Raw genomic sequence first — 24,743 nt, 5'->3', positions numbered from 1 at the left:
AACACTGGACTCAACGGGGAATAGCACTAGCGTATCATAACAAAATAATGGTGAAATGAACGAGTTTCGCCGCAGATAATGCGTTACTTAGAGGCTGCGTTTCGGTGCCCCATTCACTCCCACTATATGGATATACGCAGATTTAAATATCTCCCGAAGGACTACAAATAACACAAAAGTTATATGGGTGAGTGAACAATCGTATTTTAGCTAGAAATACGGTTCAGGTTGTAAAAAAACTGTAATTCCCCTTTAACTTGCAGATGAAAAGTCATTTTCTCCATTGCATAGATCTCCTCCACAGCCAATTCCTGGTAACGGCCTTCTTATTAGTCACAATCATTATTTTGAAGAGGTGCCTGTCCTCTTTCATAATTAACCCTTCTGGGGTCAGTCCCAGATACAAAATCCAGGGGTCCCTAAGAACCTTGGACTGTAAAATGCTCTCCAGACATCCAATAATGCAATCCCATAAAGGTGGCAATTTAGCACAAGACCAGAAAATATGACTGTGGTTGGCATTGATGTGTCCACACTGTCTCCAACATTGTTGTTGTATTCCGATCTGTTTACTTTTAATTGAAAAATAGTTTTACTGAACTGTAGAGATTGTAGAGGCTCACTCAGGTTTTGTGTAACACAGGCAGGACGTTTTTACATTAGACAGAAAATGCTGAGACACGGGAACTGAAAACGTGGATGTGATGGAACCTCAGCTACTCAGTCCCGATCAATGACTTCCAGCCTCAAACAAATGAGCTTATTGTGGGGCTGAGTACAGCTCATATGGCAGCCTGAAGGTCGCCCATTGTTCGATATTGATATGCAGAGTGCCTGTCTGTTTAGTGCAGATTAATAAGGTCAATTAAAATGTCAGTGTTTTATCAGGTAAGATGAGAGGAGCAGTGGCCTGAGAGGTCAGGTGAATAATTCAGAGGCTGATTGTTTTGGGCCTTTTGGTGCAGGCAGCGCTCCGGGCTCAAAGCACAGATACCGCTTTGTGTCCTCATGTCATAACTGTCCCCCTGTTAACCCCCATTCTTGCTTTATTAACGTCTATCGCCAGTGGATCTTTTTCAGGTCAGCCCTAATAAAAGCAAAAAGGTGCCTGACGTATTCGTTGCGTTTCTCTGTCGTCTATTAACGGCGTCACTCTCCCACAGTGGGGGGAATGAGACGCTTATGAGTCATTATCAGAGGGAAATGCCAGTTTTGGAGTCATGACTTTCATTGTTCTCTCATTTACTCAGAATCACAACTCCACCAAGGTAAATGACTTCAATCATTAACCCAGAGTAACCTTGACCCCCACCTCGCCCCAACCACCAACCACCACCATTACGAGTCCGCTGTTTGTTTGGTTTCTAGTTAGACTGACATTATAATTGACCAGTACAAGGAAATCTGATAAGGTGGAATTTATTCATTAATTTTCTGTAACCGCTTGTCTTGTGACGGGTCGGGGCTAGAGAACCCCACGCAGACACAGAAAGACGGAATTAAATTAACTAAAAGCAACATTCATTTTCTTCTCTGCAAACAGATATTACTGCATTTTATTGAGCCGCGTAAAAAGGTTGTTTAGTTCGTTAGCCGAGGCCTTTGAAATAGCCGCAGACGTGGTTCTGTGTACAGTGCAGTGGAACGGAAAATGGAGCAGAACGGAAAATTTATTCGTGGTGAAGGTTTACAGGAACAATTAACCGTTGGTGTGAGTGTCTTTAATGTGATCATCCACCCTCATGCTCAAGCCTTGCTGTGGTCACGGTGGAGCTGTCACACTGCACTCACCACCACTGTTTTACATGTTGCTACTGTTACTGTTACTGCCTTCCTCCTCCTCCTTCTCCTCCTCCTTCTTCCTCTAGTTCAATCTCTTGTTCAGATTCTTGCAATTCATCCCAGCTTTTCATTCTTATTGGCATTCTTTGCACATTCTCGATAGATATCTACAGATTTTGTTGATCCACAAGGGAAATTGCTTGGTCGCTGTAGCTTAGTTGAGAACCACAAGTTAAAAAAAAAAGAGGAAATAAAGGAAAATAGTATAAGTGAAAAAATGTACAAAGTTTGCATGCAAATTGCAAGTTTGCATATGAACAAATGTACAAGAAATAGAGACAGAAATAAGTTATCGAGTTATCTGTTGCAGAAAAGTGAGTCGTTGAACAGCTGGATTGATTTCACTGCAGCAAATAGCTTTTTGGGTCAATTATAATTTGAGATCCCCATAAGCTAAAAGTTAATTTTGAGATAAATCAGCACCGTGACTGTGCAAATGAGTCGTTACAGAGGAAAAAGTACCCTACTACAACCAATCAGAGCCATTTTGTTGTCGACAAATCCAACTCTACGGCGCTCTGATTCAAGATTGCCGTCCAGCCAAATGCCGAACAACGTAGAATCTTCTAAGTAGCATATAAATAAAACGATCCATATAATACAGCATATGCAAATATTCACATGCAAACGAGAGTGTGAACAATCTGAAATGTAAACATAAAACTGAAAAAGAGGAACAGTGCAGTAGGTGTCTGGCTTGAGGGTAGAAGTGTGAACAGTCCGTGTTGGAGTGGTGTCCTGGTGATCTTCTCCGCGGTCTTTACCACTCTCTGCAGGCGTCTGCGGTCTTGACACATATGCCCACGTCGCTGCAACTCTTCGGTCCGTCACCACGTAAAGCTTCTCCCAAACTGTTTGACTGGCCTGGTAGATCTTTGCCGGAGCTTAATCAGTTTCCACCAGAGTGACTCCAGACCAATTTTCCTTTGCAAACATTTTCTGGGTAAGTCGGACCGGCTTCTAGGGCTCTTACCTCTGGAAACCATGTTAAAACACTACTTTTGATTTCTTTTGGGGACATAAAGATGCATGTTTTTCCTGCACGTCTGCCCCTCGTAGGGGTCCAGTTTTCTAAACGGTGGAATGAAGTCATTTGAAGGTTCATTTATTGATTCGTTTTCTGTAACTGCTGGAGCCTATCCCAGCTGTCATCGGGCAAGAGGCGGGGTACACCGTGGACGGGCCGCCAGATTATCATAGGGCGTCATTTGAAGGCCGTCAGAGGTTTAATTTCTGCCGCAGGAGCTTTTCTCGTCACTGGCAAAACCAAGAATCTAGAGGAAGTTCGGAGTAGTAGTTTGTAAAGGTGGTGTGGGTGGTTTAAATGTATGTTACTGCAAACAAAGTTCGTGCTCAAGACAAGTGAGTGGGGCGACAGAAGAAACCAGAAGGACCGCTGCACATTTACATTTTGTTAAGGTCCTCATCGTTGTTGCACGTGTAAAAGGATGCAGTACTTTATGAAATATCATCTGATAAAATGTTCATTGGACTATAGCCCACGGTGGAAACGCAGTTAACAAAGGGCGACAGGAATCATTACTTCTTTAGGAAGTTCCTGGACTTTAGTCCCAGGAAATGATCTGGGGTCGCAAGGCGAAAGCTAAACCTTCAAATGAATATTTCCTCTCATGCAAATGCACACTGCATGTCAGACTGACTGGTGGGTGACGTGTTTGTCAGACAGTCGTCGTCATTAATGCTCCCTTGAGATTTCTGTGTCATGTTAAGACCTCAACCATCGGCTCAGACACAGTTACCCAAAATAACATTTCATCACACATACAAATTATTCTCTCACGCTCATCTTGTGGATGGCAGTTTAACAGCATGCACTCTCTGCTTAGAGATGGTTTTGTAAAGCAGCTTTAACCCCGCACGTCTTAGACTGTGGTCGAACTGTGGCCAGGTGAAACCCAGAGTCGTCTTCACAGAGAAAGTTTTACTCATTCCTGTAGCCTGTGACCTAGATGCGCATTTTAACCAGAAAACAATACTTGGAGGATTTTACCAAAATCAAATGTTAACATACTGCTGCATTCGTGGGTTATCTGGATCTGCGCTTTGGAGGAGTAAACTGGTTCTGATCAACGGCCTTAAAGATTCCTGCAGATATCATGCGGGACTGAAAATAACACGGCACTTCTTCAACGTTTATCATGAGCAAATGCAATGTTTAATAAGGACTGATAAGGGGGTTTCACACAAATTGCGAACTGATAATGCATGACTAGCATTTAAATAGAAGGCGCACTCATGCTGTGAAAGTGGTTAACATTTATTTAAGTAAATTCTAGTTTGCATCAGCATACGTTTGTGACAGATTTGAGCCTCTGTCTGATTCTTTTGAGTCTCTTTTCTCTTTGTTGTTGGGTTACACCTCAGTGAAGCAATCCACATGCAGATATTCAGTAGAGATGAAACCTGCACACACCGTTTTCTTTTCTGCAAATGTTACCGCAAAAACAAAATCCAGCTGATAACAATGAAACTGCAGAAACGTTGCAGTAGCTTACTCCTGTGGGCCACCGGCTTAGTCACCATTGTGCTACCACATTATTCCACAGATATGATCTTAAAGACGTGTGTTTTTAATATCCCCTATTGCTAATCTACTGTGTGTTTAATGTCTCTACACACTGTGGTGGCACTTTAACATGGTCATGAAATACCTTTGACTCACGCTGTCATAACTTTGAGTTTACTGCACCTTTCCTCTGGCGGTCCCATACTGCTGTTACAGGACAGTTTAGGATAGGTTTTGGATCTTTTAAAAACTGCAGTGCGCTTGTGTAGCTTTTCTAAAACTTCCCTTTTAATGGCGTGTGTTTATTCCCCAAAGTTGCCTTTGAGGACAGCTAGCAAGAAGTCGCTATCAGCGCTACTTCCTGCCATTGTTGAGTTACGGTCACAGACTGAAATCTGAAAGCAGACCTGATTAAAGAACACAAATGCGCCATTGTGAGCAAAATAAACAGTTGCAGATGTAGGTTTTTTTTTTTCCCCAAAGGGAAGGAACATTTTGATCGGGCAGATAACATACATCGTCAGCTTCTTGCAGTTTTTAATCTGCACGGTTCTTTTTCGTGTGTATGAGGACATTAATCGTGCTGGCCAGTGATCAGATGCATTCAGAGACAATACAAGATGGTGTGATCGACAGGATGAAGCTGACCGGGAAGGTGATACGAGTCTGTCTTCCTGCTGGGGCGGTGTTAACGGAAGGTATTATTAGCAAGAAGCCTGATAAGAGAAGTACTTGTTGAAGGTGATAAAAGAGGAATGCAGAGCGCTGATGAAAAAACAAAAAAAAAAACAGGAGATTCTCACTCACTGATGGATATTTAAACTGTTTATTGTAATGTCTGGATACTGATGGGCTCAGTGATGGATTGCAAAGTCTCCACCCTCACAAAACACATAAATGTAGACAAAAATAGGTCAAAATCCACCATAAAGTGGCTTCAAATACACAAATAGACACAAAAAGACACAAAAAAAACCCCAATAACACCAAGAGGACTGCAAAATAAAATCAAAACAATCACAAAACGGCACAAAATTGATGTGAAATGCTTGCAAAACAGTCAAACATGACAATATGTGCAAGAAACAGCCTCACTGAGGTGTAATACCACGACAGAGAGACAGAAAATAATCAATAAGAGACCTAGAGGTGTAGAACAAATACAAACATACATAAACAAATGAAAACGGCTGCAGAAATGTACTAAAATGTAAAATAAAACTCTAAAAGTGACCGCAAAGAGACACAAAACTCCTGCAGAAAAGACTACAAAGACAGGCGCTGTGAATAGCATAGAGGTGCTAAGTAAAGAGACATACAACAACCACTAAGGAATCAACAATACTGCTATTGTTAACCCCCCGTCCCCCTCATGTGGGAGGGACGGGTGGTCTTTGACATCTCGTCTCTGTCCAGGGATCCATTGTTTCTTCATCCACTCCCTGTTCACCTATTAACCCGAGAAGCCCTTAAAGTTTACCTAAAAGCTCTTTCGTTTACTCTCAGAGCACACGACCGTGTCCTCCCCCTCCTCTCATCTCGTCCCGGTAACTCACCCTCACCCCACTCTAGACGCCGATCTCTCCTCCTCCTCTCCTCCTTGAAACCAGAGCTCATTCATCCAGAGCTCTGTTTGCTATTAAACCAAACACACTCGGGGAGAGGGAACACGCCGAGGGCTCCGAAAATGCAGCAGCTGTGCTCGTAGCCTTATCTTTCACTGTAGGTCACTGTTGTTTTTTGTGTCTCCAGTTGCAGATTTGAAGTCGCCGCGTCCTTCTCAAACAGTCTCGGTGCACGACTCTTTGCAGAAGTAGACGGTTAACGTCAGGATCACGGTATGAACGACATACTAAGGATCAAATATGAACAAGCAGCTCACAGAATACCCCAATATTACATTTATGCATACTCATGATACGGTATAAAATCACATTTACGTTTACAGTGACTGTAGTGTCGACTAAAGTGGTAGCAGCAGTGGAGGAACTGTTCTCTTTCAAGCACATAAGGGCTCTCCGGTCATTTGGATGCGCACACTCACACATGGAGAGGAGAGGGAAAGGGTTCTTTCTTTCTGCAGCAAACATGCGGTCAGTTTTGATAATAGACCACTTGTTCGGTTAAGAAACCAGAGATCAGCGATCAGACAAGACATCCATTCATCTCGGCGACCTCTGAGCCGCTAGCAGCCCGTCACAGGTGACTCTGACGCTCAGATACTGTTACGAACCTTTTTTGTTTTTACCCGGGGTAACGTTAACACCTGAACTTTAAATAGTGAAATGTCTCAGAGAAAGTGTGTTTGTGTGTGTGAGAGAGAGAAAGAGGGAAAGAGATAGAGATAGATAGAGAGACCTTTTTTTCATTCACTGGTAAACGTGGTTTAAAACCACACTAACACATGTTCAGATTCAACCTCCCACAGACACACTTATGTTTTTCCATTGTGGTTTTAATGCCAAGTGTGTAACGGTTCGTAGCCCATGACCTATTTTAAGGCTTTTTTTTTTTTTATGAGATTTTAAAGATTTTGTGTTCTTTTTTTGGTTTTCTGAATTTTGAAAGAGCTAACAAGTTGGCGTCTAATTCAACAATTTGCTTAAATATTACCGTACAGTTTGGATATACATTAACCGAGTCGTTCTGCTTTTGGTCCGACTCAAAAACAAACTTATCAATCCATCAAACCTATCTGCAAAAAGTTCACACGAGTTTTTTGTGCCAATATACGGCGACTGCTTTATACGACTCTTCATTTCCCTTTTTCAGTTCTCCTTAAAATACATTTTCAGCACCAGAATAGCTTAAAATTACTCAATATTTTACTTAAAAACTTCAATCTTTGAAGTTGAATACACATTTATTAGCTAAACAGAACCACTGCACCAAAGTCCTCAGAGCCCAGAGCGACCAAACCAGCAACTTACTGCATTTGAACTCATCACAAAGATTGGCACATGTCTGTACTCCAGCTTCCTCCCACCGTCCAAAGACATGCTGGTTAGGTTCATTGGTGATTCTAAATTGGCCGTAGGTGTGAGTGTGAATGGTTGTCGGTCTCTCTGTGTTAGCCCTGTGATAGACTGGAGACCTGTCCAGGGTGTAAAACCGTCCCTCGCCCCAATGACAGCTGGGATAGGCTCCATCCTCCCCGTGACCCTCCAGAGGACCAGCAGTTACAGAAGATGAATGAATGAACGACTTTTGTTACGTCTGTTTTTCTTCCCATTTACTGGTTTGCCAATCTTCTTCAAAACTCCATAGACAGGGGTCCATCTAGGGGAAGCGGTCCCATTGATGGCTCAGCAATGAGCAACTGCGCGACTTACGACTAGTCTCTGATGAAGTCTCTACTAAAAACACAGTAGAAAGTAATGAAATCCATATTCTTGACCTGAATACATATGCTGAGAACAGACAGCTCATGTGCTACATACTGTGTGAGCTTCAGATATGTATAGCCGGTATAAAAACATGCAGCACCTCAGCACCATCAGTAGCATTTAGGTATTTCTCTGCAGCTAAAGGTCTAATAACTTTATCAAATAGTTGATGTGCAGCCTCCTTCTCTCTGTTACCACAGGACGTTTGGTGAAGTTGTTAACTGACTGCTGTCCAGAGGATTTGGACCGTTCCTCTGCTAGCGTTAGCGTTAGCCTTTTCAGATGCGTTGCAGTTTGTTGTATTTCAGGACTGACATGTCACGGTTGTGTGGGCTTCATCTTTAGTGAAGTATTTCCACACACTTGATGAACCGCTGCTGGTTTGCTCCAGTCTTCTCTGAGGCGTCCGTGTTGTTATTGTCACGTGATCAGTGACTAGTCGACACGAGGCTTAAAGCGTATTTTATAACTTCACTCTGTACTTGGTGTGGTCTGTAAGATTTTAGATAATACTTGGCGTAACGTGGTTGTAGTAATTGTGATCTGTTCTGTTGGCTCAAACATCCTCTGACCAGATAACAAGATAAACAAAAGCTACAAGAATAACTTCCATTTAACTCGAGAGCTGCTTTTAACTTCCAGGCATCTCCAGTAACCCGCTGGATCAGTGAGTCTGTGGTGTGTCAGCGCTGTAGTAAAAGCCTGGAAAGTCAGAGCAACTGCCAAGAGTCTGAAACAGGGGAAGGCTTTTCCTGCGTTCAGCAGTCGACACCATTTGACATTAAAAGTAAAAGGCTCATTAAATCTCGAATGATGATTGAACTGAAATGTCGCTTTCTTTCCTGCTCCACCCCTCGGCGTTGCGCCACATCACTTGTGTTTCTGTGTTGTCGAACAAAAACCGTGGTTAAAATTAGTGGAGTTGCACGGTGAGTGAACGTGTGGACTGTTTGTTTTACGGGTTTTGTGGTGGAAACTTTGTCAAGGACAGGACACGAGGTGGTCAGTTATAAGTCGACGGGGGGAGGGAGTGGGGGGTGGGCTTGTGTGCAGTGACTTTATTTAGTTGTGTAAACTTGTGTGTGTAGAGTAAAAGAATGCAGCGTAGTCACATGTATGCAAAAAAACTGAAATGAAGTCAGCGTCATATCTCAGTGAAAGACACGCGCTGATAAACTTTAATCTGAATCTGTGATTGATTACAAAGAGAGGAAGGTCAGGTGACTTGTGTTCTTTCACAACGTACACCGATCAGCCACAACATTAAAACCACTGACAGGAGAAGTAAATAAGATTTAAACCATCTTGTGACGATTCATTGTTCTGCTGGGAAACTTCTGGACCTGGCATTCATTGGTGTGGATGTTACTTAGACATGTAGCACCCACCTAGACCAGACCAAACCCCCACCCCATAGCAATGACACTCCTTGATGGCAGCAGCCATCCCCAGCAGGATGCAGCCATAAAAACACTTTAGGAACAACTAAAAAAACATGAAGAACAGCACAAGGTGTTGACCTGGCCTCCAAATTCACTAGATCCCAAACTGATCAAGTATCTGTGGGATGATCCACGGAGGCCCCTCCCCTCAAAGCCCCCCCACTAACAATATTCTGTTCCCAGACACACCTCAGAAGGACACCATGTCCAGTCACCACAAGAGAAACCTACACAATATTAGGAAAGTGGTCATAATGTTGTGGCTGATTAGTGTAAATGTCTGCTGTATTAAGTAATTCACTGAGATCTAAGATCTAAAAAAAATAAAATAAACAACATGCGATGTAGTTTTATTCTCACATGACGTAATAAATGAAACTCATTAAATTGTTTAAAGTTCATTTATTTATTTATTTATTTTTAGTCTAAAGATTTTAACAAAGTTTGTGTGGACCACATGTTTTGGTATGTTGTGTGTGTTTCCAGGGGTTTGGCATGCCTTTTAAAGCACACACACACACACACATTCTTCAGCAATCTCACGCAGGTTTATATTTATAGCTCCAACGTTGACGTCACCTTGGCAACCGATGATGAAGGGGGCGGGGTCTCAGACACAAACACACACTTAAAAACCTCATTCTCACTCATTTATTCTCCTGCCCTAATATTTATAACAAGTTTCGCTGATTTTATCCATTCGAACACAAACAGAACGGGCGACTTTAAACATTTTTATTTATATTCACCCTTAAGGCGATGCCGTCCGTGCGGGACAGGGAACGGGAAGCCAAAGCTTTATGGGAAACGTGGTCTTAATTATGCTCTGGCTGGCATACCTTCTGCAGTGAGATAACAGCTATCACGACCATCGCTATGTCCGCTATAGCTGCGTCCAGAACGACATACTTTACTGAGACATATTCTCACACAGCACTCATGAGCTGTTTTGTGCGTATGTTTGATACGCAGCATTGACCTCTGAGCCGCCCATCACGGGGCGTTTAAGCAAAGATTTGGTTATGTTGAGCTGTGAGGTGGGGCCCGAACGCAGAATACAAGGGGAGGAACTTGTAAAATCAGGAACAAAATCCCAAAACAGGTGAAATCCAATAAAAAGAAACCTGTCAGAGGGAAAAGAAGAAACGCCAAGGATGAAGATGACAAAATAAAAACAGGAAACACAATAAAAACCACACAGAAAACATTTAAAAGTCATACCATGATGGATTTATTTTTAAACCTTATTCTATTTTGGAGCCTTGTTTAAGATAATGAATAAATATTAACACTCTTTTGGAAGCTCGTCATACCAGCTGCCTCTTTTCCGATTCGCCATCACTTGGCTGAGACGAAGTCCAGGACCCAGACCTAGCCCTTGGCTTTGCCCTCTTCCTGTCTAGGTTCCTGGGTGTCTGAAGGATGGGTCATCTGGCCTGAGAGAGAGAGAGTGAGAGACGGATAGAGAGGGGAGCCTCCCTCTGAGTCACTCTGCCCTACACGGTAAAAAAAAAAAAAAAAAACACTAAGGGGCTGGAGGGCTGATGCAAACCTGGAGTAAGGACTTTTGGATCGAAGGAGGGGAAGTGAAAGCAGGACGCTCTCGCCCTCAAATGTCAGCAGACATACAAAGACGCACAAAACTCAAAACTGGACCCGTTAATTCAGCATATTCCGACCATTTCCTTGACCCACCTTTGACAATAAAAAGCTTTTCCAGGGAGCGAAATGCATTTAGAAAAAGGTCTTTAAGAAGCCGTACGGCCGGGGAGGGGTGACCTCATAGAGCACATTACGGAAAATGCCATTATGACAGCTGGCAGGAATTCTCACTTCAGCGGCGGTGATTTTAGTTTCCAGGAGGGAGGCGGCGATGTGTTCACTTGTTATACACTGCACAGCGTTTATTATGGTGTGACTTCTCTCCCTTCTTCTGCAGATCTGTATGATGGGTAGATAGCAGAAGCTGAAAAAAAGAGGAAAAGAAGATGTCGTTCTTTGGCCTGGACTGTGTCAGGAAGAAAGAAAGAGGTAGGCACTGTACTGCTTTTTAACAGATGCACGCAATTTTCAGATATCATAATATTTAAAGTACTGACATTTACCAAAATATTAAAAACTAACAAAAAGACTCAAACCCTTGTAGCCAAACTGGAGCTTTACATGGACTTCCTCTGCAGATTTTTTTTATGTTTTATAGCAGTTATTAGTTCAATTCAAGTACTCATATCTATTACTGTGACAACTTGGCGACTCTAGTTTTGCAGATTAAGACTGTGCAATCTTCCAAAAGCTCCAGAACAGCAGCCGACATGATCATGCTTCTGGTTTCATGCAAAAAGTTCACACTTTTTATCAGTGAAGACACAGTAAACAAGCCTGTGTCGCAATGCTGACAGTTAAACATCAATAAAAAAATGAAAAGATGCGAGAATTTATTTGCAAGAAACTTTTGTGAGCAAAGAATAATAGTAGTGTACTGCAGTTAGTTGCTAATTAAATGTTTTACAAGTTTTCTAATGTCCCTCATTTATGTGAAAGTTGGTCCTAGTTGTGTTTGCGTCGTGCTCCAGAAGTAAATTGACCCAAATGAAATTATTTTAATCTCCTCCTCCGCACAGATTTACATGTAAAAATGACAGCGTGCGCACATCGTCACAAGAACAAATGCTTACATGCTAATGTCAAACGTAAAAACCATCAACCAAGACATGTTGCCAGTAAAAAAGTATATATGCAGTTTTTCTATATGTTAATATATAGTGTAAAAATGTTAGTAGCTTCTCTGAGGCAGCGGGCTACAAGCTAAATGCTAATGTCAGCACGCTAACATTAAAACAGGAACAATGCTTACATGCTAAAGTTTAGCCGGTATGCTATTGCCCAAATTTCACTCATTTAAAAAGCAAACAAACATAAAATCCATCAACCAAGACATGTTGCTAATAAAAAAGTATATATGCTGTTTTTGTTAATACATAGTGTAAAAATGTTAGTAGCGGCTCTGAGGCGGCAGACTACGAGCTAAATGCAAATGTCAGCATGCTAACATTAAAACAAGAACAAATTCCACTCATTTAGGAAAAAATCATATGAATGAAAACCAAGAAACAAGACTTGTTGAAAATATAATGTATACATAAGTTATTCTGTTTGTGTATTATGTTAATATAGAGTGTAATGCTGTTTGCACTGCTCTGGGAGGGATGGCTTTAAGCTAAATGCTAATGTCAGCATGCTAACATCCTCACAAGGACAAATGCCTACATGCTAATGTTTAGCTGCTATACTGATTTACAATTTTTAGTCATTTAAAATATATGAAAACTAAAAAACAAGACTTGTTGAAAATATAATTATATTAATATATTGTGTAATATTGTTTGTAGCAGCTGTGAAAAGGTGAGCTACAAGCTAAATGCTAACGTCAGCTTGCTAATATCCTCACAAGGATTACACGCTATGTTTAGCTGCCATACTAATTTCCAGTTTTTACTCATTTAAAAATAAATAACTTATAGAAACTAAAAAACAACACTTGGTGAAAATATCCTGTAAATGTATGCTGTTGTTATGTAATACTGTTTGTAGCAGCTCTTACAGGGAGGGCTACAAGCTAACTGCTAATGTCAGCATGCTCACGCTCCCTCAAAATGACCACGCTAACATGCTAATGTTATATAGGATTAACCATTTTTTATCTTTTTTCCTGACTTTCACTCATTTTTCAGCGTTCAAAATAAACATTTAAGTAAAAAGCACGTACACTACTGTTAATTTATCTGTGTTTTCCAAACAGAGCTGGAGAGGAAGCTAAGAGCCAACGACCGCGAATACAACCTCTCCTTTAAATACGCAGTGAGTATCATTCTTCCACTCACAGTTCATCGTCGGTGTTTGCGTCGAAAAGATTCCTAAAACAGACAAAGGGGATGTACAGCGGATGCAGCCCACACACCTTTCAGACAAAACCCTCGACTTATCAACCTTTTTGTTGGCACTCATAATTACTGTACAAACAAAACAAAAAAAATAATTCCCCTTTGGGTGCGGTTGTTATCAGGAGACTGGACGTCAGCCAAAGACAAAGAGCTCTGTAGCTGCTGCTGAGTAAACCTCCTCAGTTTCAGTGTTGCTGCTGTTGAGGTCAAAACTGTATTTTAATGTTTGAGCTGATTACGTTAGAACGAACAAATATATCATGGCGCCCATGAGACAGGCTCCGTCTGAGATTAATGTTACTCAGAACTGCAGAACAGGAACAAACAGACTAGTTTATTGTGGATTAATTAAGGAACACTTAAATGTTAAAAAACAAAATGAAAAGTCAAAATTATGCTTGGAAATGGGAACTTAGAGTTAGAGAAACTTTAATGTCACTTTCAGAACAGGTCATAAAGCTATTTAGAAGACTTTGAACATAGAAACAGTAAGAAAAATGTTGATTAAGTAGAGTTTTTTTACCTTTATTGACCGTTTTAATTTTTATTTTGGCTATTCTGATCCTCCAGACAGCAGCGAGGGGATAAATCTATTACATGTAAACATCGTTTCTTTCCCCCCACGCCCGCTTTCGTATTTAAACATTTACAGAGAAAAAAATCTTCAGTCTGTGTGTGGGCGGTGTTGTTAGATGCGCCGATAACGTGCCGTGGGAGCTTGGACGGTCCGGAGGAGCTGGAGGAGCTTTGATAAGATCCACCTGGTGCAGAGCAAACGCCTCACACTCTGATTACGCTCTGCAGCATCTGCAGAAAACTCACAATCATCCGTCATACAACAGTCACCAGAAAGTTTCCCCTTTAGAGCCCTTTCACTACAGATTCATGGCTCAAATTCAGAGACATCAACAAATTAATTCCCAGGGGACATTATCTGAGCTGCTCTCTTACCCTAATTTGGTCTCTTTAAAGCTTCTCCGATTAACTTCAACATTTTAGAGTTGGCAGATGCATCCGTTTAGACGTGCTCAAGGGAAATGGATGATCGCTCCCCAGAAATTATCTGAACTGTTTTAGTCAGACCTCAACTCTTAACTCATAATTTTCGCCCACTTCTTTTTAGACGCTAATACTAAGATTTATTTTAAAACTGCAATACACAGCCTGCAGTTTGTTCTGCTGGGAAACTTCTGGACCTGGCATTCATTCATGTGGATGTTACTTAGACATGTATCTCCCACCTAGACCAGACCAGGCACCCCCACCCCATAGCAATGACACTCCTTGATGGCAGCAGGATGCACAAATGCAAAAATGTTTTAGGAACAACTCAAAAAAACATGAAGAACAGCACAAGGTGTTGACCTGGCCTCCAAATTCACTAGATCCCAAACTGATCAAGTATCTGCTGGATGATCCACAGAGGCCCCTCCCCTCAAAGGCCCCCCACTAACAATATTTTGGACAGGACACCTTCAGAAGGCCCATGTCCATCCTCTGATGAGTCACAACTGTTTTGGAGGCACAAGGCAGACCTACACGATATTAGGAAGGTGGTCATAATACCTGATCGGTGTACAGTGCATGAGTCATGTCTTCTCAGTCCTCTTCAGTCATGCCTTTATCCACACCTCATCAGGTAAGGCAGATTAGAGCAACTAAGCCAACAAACGACCCAAAGACATGCGTTAAAGTTGTCTAGATTGGGAATATTTGCAGCTGGACCGTCTTAAACGTGTAAGACTTAAAGTCTTCCAAAGTTTTCCAGAGTCGTACTCAAGGACCCTTCAGCCCGGGCTCTTTAAGCTCTTTAAAATCGATTCACTCTCTTACATTCTTCTTTATCTACCGTCTGGACGTCTTCATCCAAACATCGTGGCTTAAATCAACAGTTTATTACACGATTACCTACCGTGGGTTTGTCTTATCTTTCCAGACGCATAGAGTCAGATTTCCATAGGAGAAGCCGTGAAGGTTTGATGGATTCGAGTGTAACAGTTGCACTCGTTGACCAAATATGTTCCAGATGAAAAACAGACACTAAACAAATCTTAATCAGGGAGGATCCTTCTTTATATCAACAGTCAGACAGAACCAGATTGGTTGAAGAAGCTCAACGACTTCCTTCTTTTCCTCAGGAATGCAAAGGAACGACTTTTTTTCTCACTTTATCATAACAATTTAAAGTTCCTGGAGTTTCTCCGAGATTTAACGAGCACTTATTACATCAGCCTCAAATTTAATTTGTTTATAATCAGAAGAAGAACCTCCGATCAAGTTGATTCATCACCGTTTCCTTCTCGTTTTTCACCTTTTTTTCCCAGACGAACGCCATCAAGACCTCCAAGTACAACTTCTTCACCTTCCTACCTCTTAACCTCTTCGAGCAGTTCCAGAGGATCGCCAATGCCTACTTCCTGTTCCTGCTAGTGCTCCAGGTGAGGGGGAGAAGGGGAGGAGGGGGTGTTGAAGTCACGCTTGACTCTTCGATATGCAAACCAAGGTTTCGGATATCACAGAAACCACCGTGAAAAAAGTCCCCGTGGCCCCAAAACACACAATTTTAGAACATTATGAATCAACGTGTCAGACTGCAAACATAGTCAGTTATAACTCTTTATAGTATAAATAAAAAATCCTTCTTAGTAGAAAAGATGCATAATGAACAGAAAAGCTGCATTTAAGTATATAATTAAGGTTTGTTGGTAAACTAAGTGTAATTAATTGTCAGAATCACGGTCACACACGTTCACGGATGTGCAATCCACACTTTGTACTAAACCAGATATGGGCAAGTCTAGCGTGAAAAGATAGATTTAAGGAAGTGTCATATCCAGTACAGGATGTTGCCTCATCATTTGCACAACAGTCATGAGGTTGCCTGCAGCGACCGCTCATCTCGCAGCAACAGAGAGCGTGTGACAAAAAACAACAACATTCGTGTTTAGCTTGGACGTCGTCTTGAATCTCGCCAGGGGTGGAGACCACATGGCAGCGGTGACTACAGACACCGACAGGCTGTTTGCACGTTTAATAAACAGAAGCCGAAGGAATTTTGACTGGATTTCAGTGCAAAGCAAACAGATGAGGAGCTCAGCGGACGATGATGAGCTCATGTTTTATTCTGGAGTGTAAACTTGTCTTGTCTAAGTCTGGTATCACACACCTTATCTTCCAACTATGACTGGAGATACACCCACGGCTCGTCGTACTTGTTTTCCATTCTGAGTCACTTGAACTAAATGTCACACGATATAAATGTATTAATCTCTCTCCCGCTTTCAGTTTGCATACAAATGTGAAATTAACCTGAAGGAAACTTGTCCGTGTTTGTGCCCTTCAGGTGATTCCCCAGATCTCCTCCCTGTCCTGGTTCACCACTGTTGTGCCTCTGGTCCTCGTGCTGTCAGTCACTGCAGCCAAGGATGCGACGGACGACATTGTAAGCAAATTTTTTTGGTTTGCTCATTTTCATTGTTTCATTTATTACAAAAAATCTAAAAGAGGGGCGGCACAGTGGTGTGGTGGTTAGAACTGATGCCTCACAGCAAGAAGGTTCTGGGTTCAAATCCACATCCACACAGTTTGCATGTTCTCCCTGTGTCTGCATGGGTTCTCTCCAGGTTCTCCAGCTTCCTCCCACCGTCCAAAGACATGCTCGTAGTGACTTAAATGCGAGTGAACTTGTTTGGACGCTTAACCTAATTTCCCCCACCTGCAGCTTAGCGATATGCACTTTCACACTGGTGCTCCCCCCAGTACTCCATGTATTTGCTGCATATAAATACATAAACACATGTGCACTGTAAAATATATAATGGCTCCAGCAGTGCTCGTTAGGTTCATTGGTGATTCTAAATTGGCCGTAGGTGTGAGTGTGAATGGTTGTCTGTCTCTCTGTGATAGACTGGAGACCTGTCCAGGGTGTACCCCACCTCTCACCCTATGACAGCTGGGATAGGCTCCAGGCCCCCCTCCAGAGGACGAGCGGTTAAAGAAAACGAATGAATGAATCTAAAAGAGGGGTGTAAAACTCATTTTAGTTCAGGGGTCAGTCACATACATCCCAGTTTGATCTCAAAGGCGCCAGACCAGTAACATAACAGCATGATAACCTATAAATAACCTTTGTTTTAACTCAAAGAAGTACAAGTGCATTATAAAAACTTTCACATTTAATGAACTGTCCAAATTTTTTAAGAAAAACAACAATTTCTGGACATTGCCGTCTGCTGTTGCTGTCCTCAGTGTTATGTCTGCAACTCCTGCTAAAAAAGTGCAACCCCTTAGTGAACAAATTAAGAATAGCAGCAACTTTTATTTTAAAAATTGCAGTTAATATCTTCAATGTAATTTTGCACATTCATCCCAGGGACCAGATTGGACCCTATGGAGGGCCAATTTTTGCCTGCGGACCATATGTTATCTCTGCCAAATAATAATAACAACAATAATCATTCGGTATATTATTTTGTGTTTATTTGCATCTGATTCTACTGCAGGTTTGCATCAAAACACATGTTTAACTCCAGACTTCAGAGGCTGACTGCAGATTGTGTTGACTTAAAGCAGCCGTTCCCAGAATGATGTGTCACGCTGTAAAAATGATTGCAATAGTTTGGAGATGAGAAAAAAAAAAAAGGAGAACCTTCACAATGCGTGGACCGCAGTGTGACCTCTGCTGTGAAGTCATGTAAAATAAACGTACTCCGGACATGTGACGGTACATTGTCCTGTTTCAATGTCTGAGGTCAAAGTTGCGCAGTGTTGTTTTAAAGTGTGAACTCAAGGTGATATTAACCTAAACTTCACCTTTTAAATAAACTGAATAGTCCTCTGATATGGAGTGTAACCACATATCAAGATGCTCCACGCCTTACCGAGGTAACCGAGGTAACCCTGACCAAATCCAAAATACTGCAAGTGGACGGAACAAGCACTCGCTATCAGCACGGTGCATTCTTTTGTGTGGACAGCGTTTCTTTGCCGTAAATATTTGGAGAAATCTGCGGTTCTGTCACGCCTGAGTCAACTGGATCAGCCACTCGCACTGACCTCAGGACCATTTCCTCAGAGATGAGGAGTTCAACTCGGTTCCCCAACCGCGTAGAGTCGCTCGCTAAATTTAATGACCAGTACATGATCTCTGGTTGCAACACTGCTGCTCGTCTCATCCTCCGCGTAGTTCCCCCGAGGAGACACATGCTAATGGAGGAAGCCACAGCCAACTCATTAAAGCAAGACGCTGCAGAGAGAGAAAATAAAACCAGTTTGTAGAGGACAGTTAAAAATGTTGAGTGTCTGGGACGTTCATGCCGTTGCTTGTCGGTGGTTTGTGACCGATTAAAGCTCCTAAAGCCAAATGATTAATAGATTATTTTTAGGGATGGGACTTTAACGCATTAATTACCGTTAATTAATTACAAAACAATGAACGCGTTAAAAGAATTAACGCATTTAATTGTAGTTTGCATTCAAAACAACGCAGAACTTTTGTGAGTGCATGATTTCCTGGTACACTGATGCACACGTCAGAGCTCGGCTAACGGCTACCAAAAAGGAGGAATCAGGTGAAAGCACGTTGCTAGGACGGATTGAAGGCAAATTTTTATTTTAAAAAAACTACCAGATAGAAGCCTTGATGGAAGTTTGCATACCAGCGAAGCATTTCAACCCGACGGAACCATCTAAATGCAAAGCATGTTGCAGTGAGCACAGAAACCGCCGGAGCTGTTAGCGCTAGCAGTCCCGGTCCGTGTACGGACAAGAGGTGTCGGCAGCCCAAACTGTTTTTTTTTTTACCATTTAAAGTAAATGCTGTTCTGAAAAAAGCACTTAAAGTATTTACCGTGACACTTTAACTTTAGGTCATTATCATTTCCAGTAGCTATGAGTACGACATTTCTTCACAGACTCCCTCCTCTTGTTAGTGAGTAAAAGAATAAGTAACCGTATTTATCAGCAGATTGCAAATGAAGGGAGCGGCCTTGATGATGCGACTTCGCTGAATATGAAATAAATTCCTCCAGATCTTTCACAATCTACCGCAGCATGTTCTCAATTATAACCATCTCTGACTGTGAGAAAGGTTTTCATTAACATGACCAACACACCTCTACCCTCTCCACCATCTCCTGTGAAACTGCCATATGTTTCAGCGCCACAATAACAGAGACGACGGCTGTTTACGAGAGAGGCTCTGACAACAGGGTTGCTTTGGTAACTGTATCTCTGTTTGATGGAACGTGCGATCAACCACATTTTATCCTCGGCCGACCTGCTGCTTTGTTCTCTTTGTTTCAAGGAGCGCTAAAATTAACTCGCGTACACTAAATTCAGTCTTTGAGAGATGACTTTACAGCCTGGCTTTTTTGTGGCAACAGAATGTTGTTAGTGGGAGGGGGGCGGTTTTGAGGGGAGGGGCCTCTGTGAATCATCCCACAGCTAGTTGATCAGTTTGGGATCTAGTGAATTTGGAGGCCAAAGTTGTTCCTAAAGTGTTTTTGTGTGTGTGTCTGTGTCAAGCTGCATCCTACTGGGGATGGCTGCTGCCATCAAGGAGCGTCATTGCTATGGGGTGGGGGGGTGTCAGAGCTGGGCGTCACCCAATTGAAACCGCCAGAGCTCAACTGAACGATTCGTCACTCAGTTTTTTTGCGGAAATGTGTTGTGATTTACTCGTTTCTGTTGAAATTATGCCATCTGGGAGTTAATTGAGTGGATTGAGAAATATGTTCCTGTCTCTTCTCCCTTTTGTTTCGCGCTGTGTTTAATGCAGAACTAAATGTAACCGTAGAACATTGAAGGGGGAGGTATGTGTGCTCATGCCAAACCACCAAGAGGAAGCAACCTTTAATGGGTTAAGCATTAACTTAAAGAGAAGAAACAAGAAGTATATTTCTATTTTTAAAAGCTCACCGCTGCCAGTAAACATCTGATACCTTCGTGGCGTCGCTAACTCAAGGTCATGCCAGGTGACCATGTTTGGTGAGGCGGATCGACCTTGCAAAACAGACGTGACATTTCTATAACTGTCATCGACACCTGAATTGTTCAAACTTGATCAACTCATAGCCTTTGAAAATGTAGTGACACACTATAGAGGCTAATTGCTAGCGCTACGTCATTATACTAGAAATGTCTACTGACTCATTTTTGTAAGATCGTTATTCACGATCTAAACAGATTCGTCAGATCTCTTCCCTGGCTTTGTGATGAATTCTTCTAAGCGAGCTTCCATAGAGCCCAAGATTGTTCATGTTTTATGTGGAACTGTTACTGACTTTTTACCAGATAAGGAACAAACCTGTTTTTTTTAAATTCTCCACAGAGAACAATACTTCTGCAAATTGGCTTTACATGTTGCTTTCAGTCTTATCAGATTTCACAGACACCACTATTGACTCCCCAGTATTGCTAGGGCTTGCCAGTGTCGTTCTAGTTCTGCTTCTGGTTTTAGCCATGGCCCTAACACATCAGTTTTGAAGCTCTTGTCCATAGACTGTAAATAAATATGGACAATGCATCCCCACTTCCTTGCATTGGCCAAACTGGCGCTATTTTCCCAGGGATAAGGGCAGCGCCATCTTGCGAGTCCTTTATTTGACTTATAGGCTTAAAGGGGAACTATTGTTTTTTTACAACCTGGACCTTATTTCTGGCATAAAATACAATCATTTACTCACCCTTATACGTTTTGTGTAATTTGTATTCCTTCGGGAGATCTTTAGATCAGCGTATATAGTGGGAGTGACTGGGGCACCGAAACACAGCCTCTAAATAACGCATTGTCTGCCACGAAACTCGTTCATTTCACCAATATTTTTGCTATGATACACTAGTGCTAATAGCAGTAATAGCAGTAGCAAATTACAGGTAAACAAGCCGACCATTGTGGGTGCGCGTGGCGCTCAGAGACGACCTCATCCAGGTCAGAAGACATCTGATCGTCCGGGGTCTGTAGGTCAATCTACAGATCCCAGATGATGATAACAGCTAACTCCGGACTCAATGGGGAATAGCACTAGCGTACGATAACAAAATATTGGTGAAATGAACGAGTTTCGCGGCAGGTAATGCGTTATTTAGAGGCTGCGTTTCGGTGCCCCATTCACTCCAACTATATGGATATACGCAGATCTAAATATCTCCCTAAGGAATACAAATTACACCAAAGTTATATGGGTGAGTAAACGATTGTATTTTATGCCAGAAATAAGGTCCAGGTTGTAAAAAAACAGTACTTCCCTTTTAAAGGTTTTTGAAGATTTTGGCATTTTGTGCTGGCAATCAGCTTGGTTTTAACAAAGAGAGGATGTGTTTAAACTTCTTTTATTAGACTGTATCAGAACCCATTTCAGTTCAGGGTCCTATTCAGCCCAGTTTGATCTCAAGAGAGGTGGGTCAGTAACACAATAGGACATTTAGCACCTATAAAAATCCACAAATCCGACTGTTTCCCTGACTAAAACAGTGGACATATTAATAATAGCTGTTACTTTTATTGAAAAGTTGATCTCTGTCATTGCCTTAAATCTGAGCTTAAAGAGAAGTGTGTTTGTTCTGGACATGGACTGCGTAAGAGACGCCACATGACTCTAAAAATTACTGTTTCAGGACGCCTCTCTGTCGCTTACATAGAAATAAATAGCGATCAGAAACTAGACAAAACGACAAAAGTAGCCTAATCCTATTTTGAAGGGAAGTAGAGGTTGACCAGAGGGTCAGAGGTTTAAGTCATGACCAGCATATTTCATTTCCCACGCTGAGGAATTTGTTACACGGGAATTTTTGTCAAATCTAATAACCAAAACAGAAGACCATTTCAGTTTCTCGTGACCATTAATGACTCGCCTTGTGTTTCTGTTTTGCAGAATCGCCACAGGAGCGACAATCAAGTGAACAACAGAAAGGTTGAAGTCCTCATTGATAGAAAGTAAGTCTTCACGTGTCAATACATGTTTGTTTCTTGTTGGAAATACACCTCTGGGTGTTCCTCAGGGATATAGCTTGGGTAGCCTTAGTGTTTGCTTGTTTCCTTGCTCAGATGATAATAAAATGCCCTCATAGACACCGGGCATGCCTCACATATCTGAAATAGAAGACATCAGGTCAACAGGATACTAAACAAATGCCCTGCAGCTGCTTCCTGTGGCTTGACTGGAAAGATGAAGACATAACAGACGGGGAAAAATACAGGAATCTACAACAAAAATATACAAAAGAAATACCGGAGAATTGACCTGGACTTCGAGTGCTGTTTCAAAACCTGTCTCCACATATATACACCAATCAGCCACAACATTAAAACCACTGACAGGAGAAGTAAATAACATTGACCATCTTGTGACAATTCAGTGTTCTGCTGGGAAACTTCTGGACCTGGCATTCATTGGTGTGGATGTTACTTAGACATGTAGCACCCACCTAGACCAGACCAGACACTAGATCCCAAACTGATCAAGTATCTGTGGGATGATCCACAGAGGCCCCTCCCCTCAAAGGCCCCCCACTAACAACAATCTGTTCCCAGACACCACATGACACCCTCAGAAGGCCCATGTCCATTCTCTGTTGAGTCACAACTGTTTTGAAGGTACAAGGGAGACCTACACAATATTAAGAAGGTGGTCATAATGTTATGCCTGATCTGTCTTTGCAAGATGTGCACAGAGGAAGTGATCTCAGTGCTGTCCGTTACAAATACAGCCCCGTATGAGGTGATCGTGAAGGAAGAGTTAGAGCTGCATTTGTATTTTTAGATTTGCACCTGATAAAAATATTTGCATGTATGTGTTGCCTGTTTATTCCTCCTGGATGCTGGATTGCTGCCTCCTTAGTGCACCCTCGGAAGCAGCTGCAGGGCGAAGAGATGTTTACTTCCTCTTGACGCGATGCCTTCTTTTGTTAAATACGTCCAGGGCGCTAGATATGCCGTCTCTTGAGACCAGAGAACATCGATTGTTTCTCTCAGGTGCTGGTCTCATATTCTCTGTGCTGTGGAGGTCATGTTGTCGAAGTCTTCTTTGTAATTTCCTGATGGCTACTGAGCAAGTTTTGATACGTCAGCATGATGTGAAATGTGTAATGGAAAACCTTGTAAAGCAAATATATTCCAGCCAAGTTTTAAAAAGTCCCTCGCTATTATTGGCAGAGAGAAACAGATAATACAGGAAACTGGCAGGGACAGTGGAGTCACTAATATTAGGATGACCTTGGTGTTCGGTGTTTATTTATGGTCTCTTGGGCTGTTTCCTTTCAAAGGAAAAGGGAAAAACGATCAATGTAGCTCTGCTGTGAGTCACACACACACACACACGCACACACACACCCACATACACACACACACTGTCCGAACATGTGCTCACCACCCTGCTTCCTATTTTCAGACTACGGAACGAGAAATGGATGGACGTCCAGGTAGGAGACATCATCAAGCTGGAGGACAACCAGTTTGTCACGGTGAGTAAAACCTTCTTGTCATACTTAGTACGAGGCGATTTAAAGATTATATTTATAATGCATTATATATCAAACCTTTGTTTGGAGATATTATTATGATGATGATTATGCAAGAAATCACTGCATTTCTTGCATCATAGTAATTTCTCCCACTCACTCCCCAACACACTGGCTAGTTCAGGTCTGAGTATCTACAGCAATAGACTCATTCAACCCAAATGCACCACAGATCACCTCCCTGTGGCCCTCAGACTCTACACTGATCAGCCACAACATTAAAACCACTGACAGGAGAAGTAAATAACATTGACCATTTTGTGACAATTCAGTGTTCTGCTGGGAAACTTCTGGACCTGGCATTCATTGGTGTGGATGTTACTTAGACATGTAGCACCCACCTAGACCAGACCAGACACCCCCACCCCATAGCAATGACACTCCTTGATCCACACACACAAAAACACTTTGGGAACAACTAAAAAAAAAACATGAAGAACAGCACAAGGTGTTGACCTGGCCTCCAAATTCACTAGATCCCAAACTGATCAAGTATCTGTGGGGTGATCCACAGAGGCCCCTCCCCTCAAAGGCCCCCCCACTAACAACAATCTGTTGCCAGACACCACAGGACACCCTCAGAAGGCCCATGTCCATTCTCTGATGAGTCACAACTCAAAGGTGGTCATAATGTTACGCCTGATCAGTGTTGAACTCCATTAATTTTGTATTTATTGATCCACTACGTTGGCATCTTACATTTTTTATATATGATTATTTTTACTTCGTCTCTTTGCAGCTGTCACTTTATGGGAGCAACTGCAATGAAACAATTTCCTCGAACGATCAATAAAGTAGAATCTGAGTCTGCTTGTCTCTAATAAACTGATCCCAGACTTGCTTCATATACCGTAAATCTAACTAATGGTGTGATGAATGCCTTTGTGATTTCAGGCTGACCTCTTGTTGCTCTCCAGCAGCGAACCACTCAACCTCGTCTACATTGAGACAGCAGAGCTGGACGGGTAAGTCCTGCACTCTTCATCTCCTCTTCCTCCTTCTTCAGTGCATTCTGACATTCACTATTATTATCATCTCTATCTTTTGTCATTTCCTCTTCTTCTGTGTCTCCACCACTCTCTCTTCC

At 42.1% G+C, this 24,743-nt stretch overlaps 1 protein-coding gene across 1 annotated transcript in view; it reads left to right on the top strand.

Annotated features, from left to right (window-relative positions):
- LOC311493243 (putative phospholipid-transporting ATPase IM) overlaps positions 1 to 24,743 on the top strand; it is a 46,137-nt gene that overhangs the window by 2,550 nt on the left and 18,844 nt on the right. The window contains exons 2-8 of the mRNA XM_084551803.1: positions 11,137 to 11,228; positions 12,997 to 13,055; positions 15,463 to 15,576; positions 16,482 to 16,580; positions 22,012 to 22,073; positions 23,527 to 23,599; positions 24,551 to 24,621. Of these exons, the coding sequence (XP_084407929.1) occupies positions 11,186 to 11,228; positions 12,997 to 13,055; positions 15,463 to 15,576; positions 16,482 to 16,580; positions 22,012 to 22,073; positions 23,527 to 23,599; positions 24,551 to 24,621 (521 nt within the window). The 5' untranslated portion in view covers positions 11,137 to 11,185. The remainder of the gene's footprint in view (positions 1 to 11,136; positions 11,229 to 12,996; positions 13,056 to 15,462; positions 15,577 to 16,481; positions 16,581 to 22,011; positions 22,074 to 23,526; positions 23,600 to 24,550; positions 24,622 to 24,743) is intronic.

Source organism: Chelon labrosus (assembly GCF_963514085.1).
Source record: "Chelon labrosus genome assembly, chromosome: 9".
In the NCBI taxonomy this organism is placed as follows: domain Eukaryota; kingdom Metazoa; phylum Chordata; class Actinopteri; order Mugiliformes; family Mugilidae; genus Chelon; species Chelon labrosus.
The sequence above is the reverse complement of the archived record's forward strand: the minus strand, read 5'-3'. Positions and strand labels throughout refer to the sequence as shown.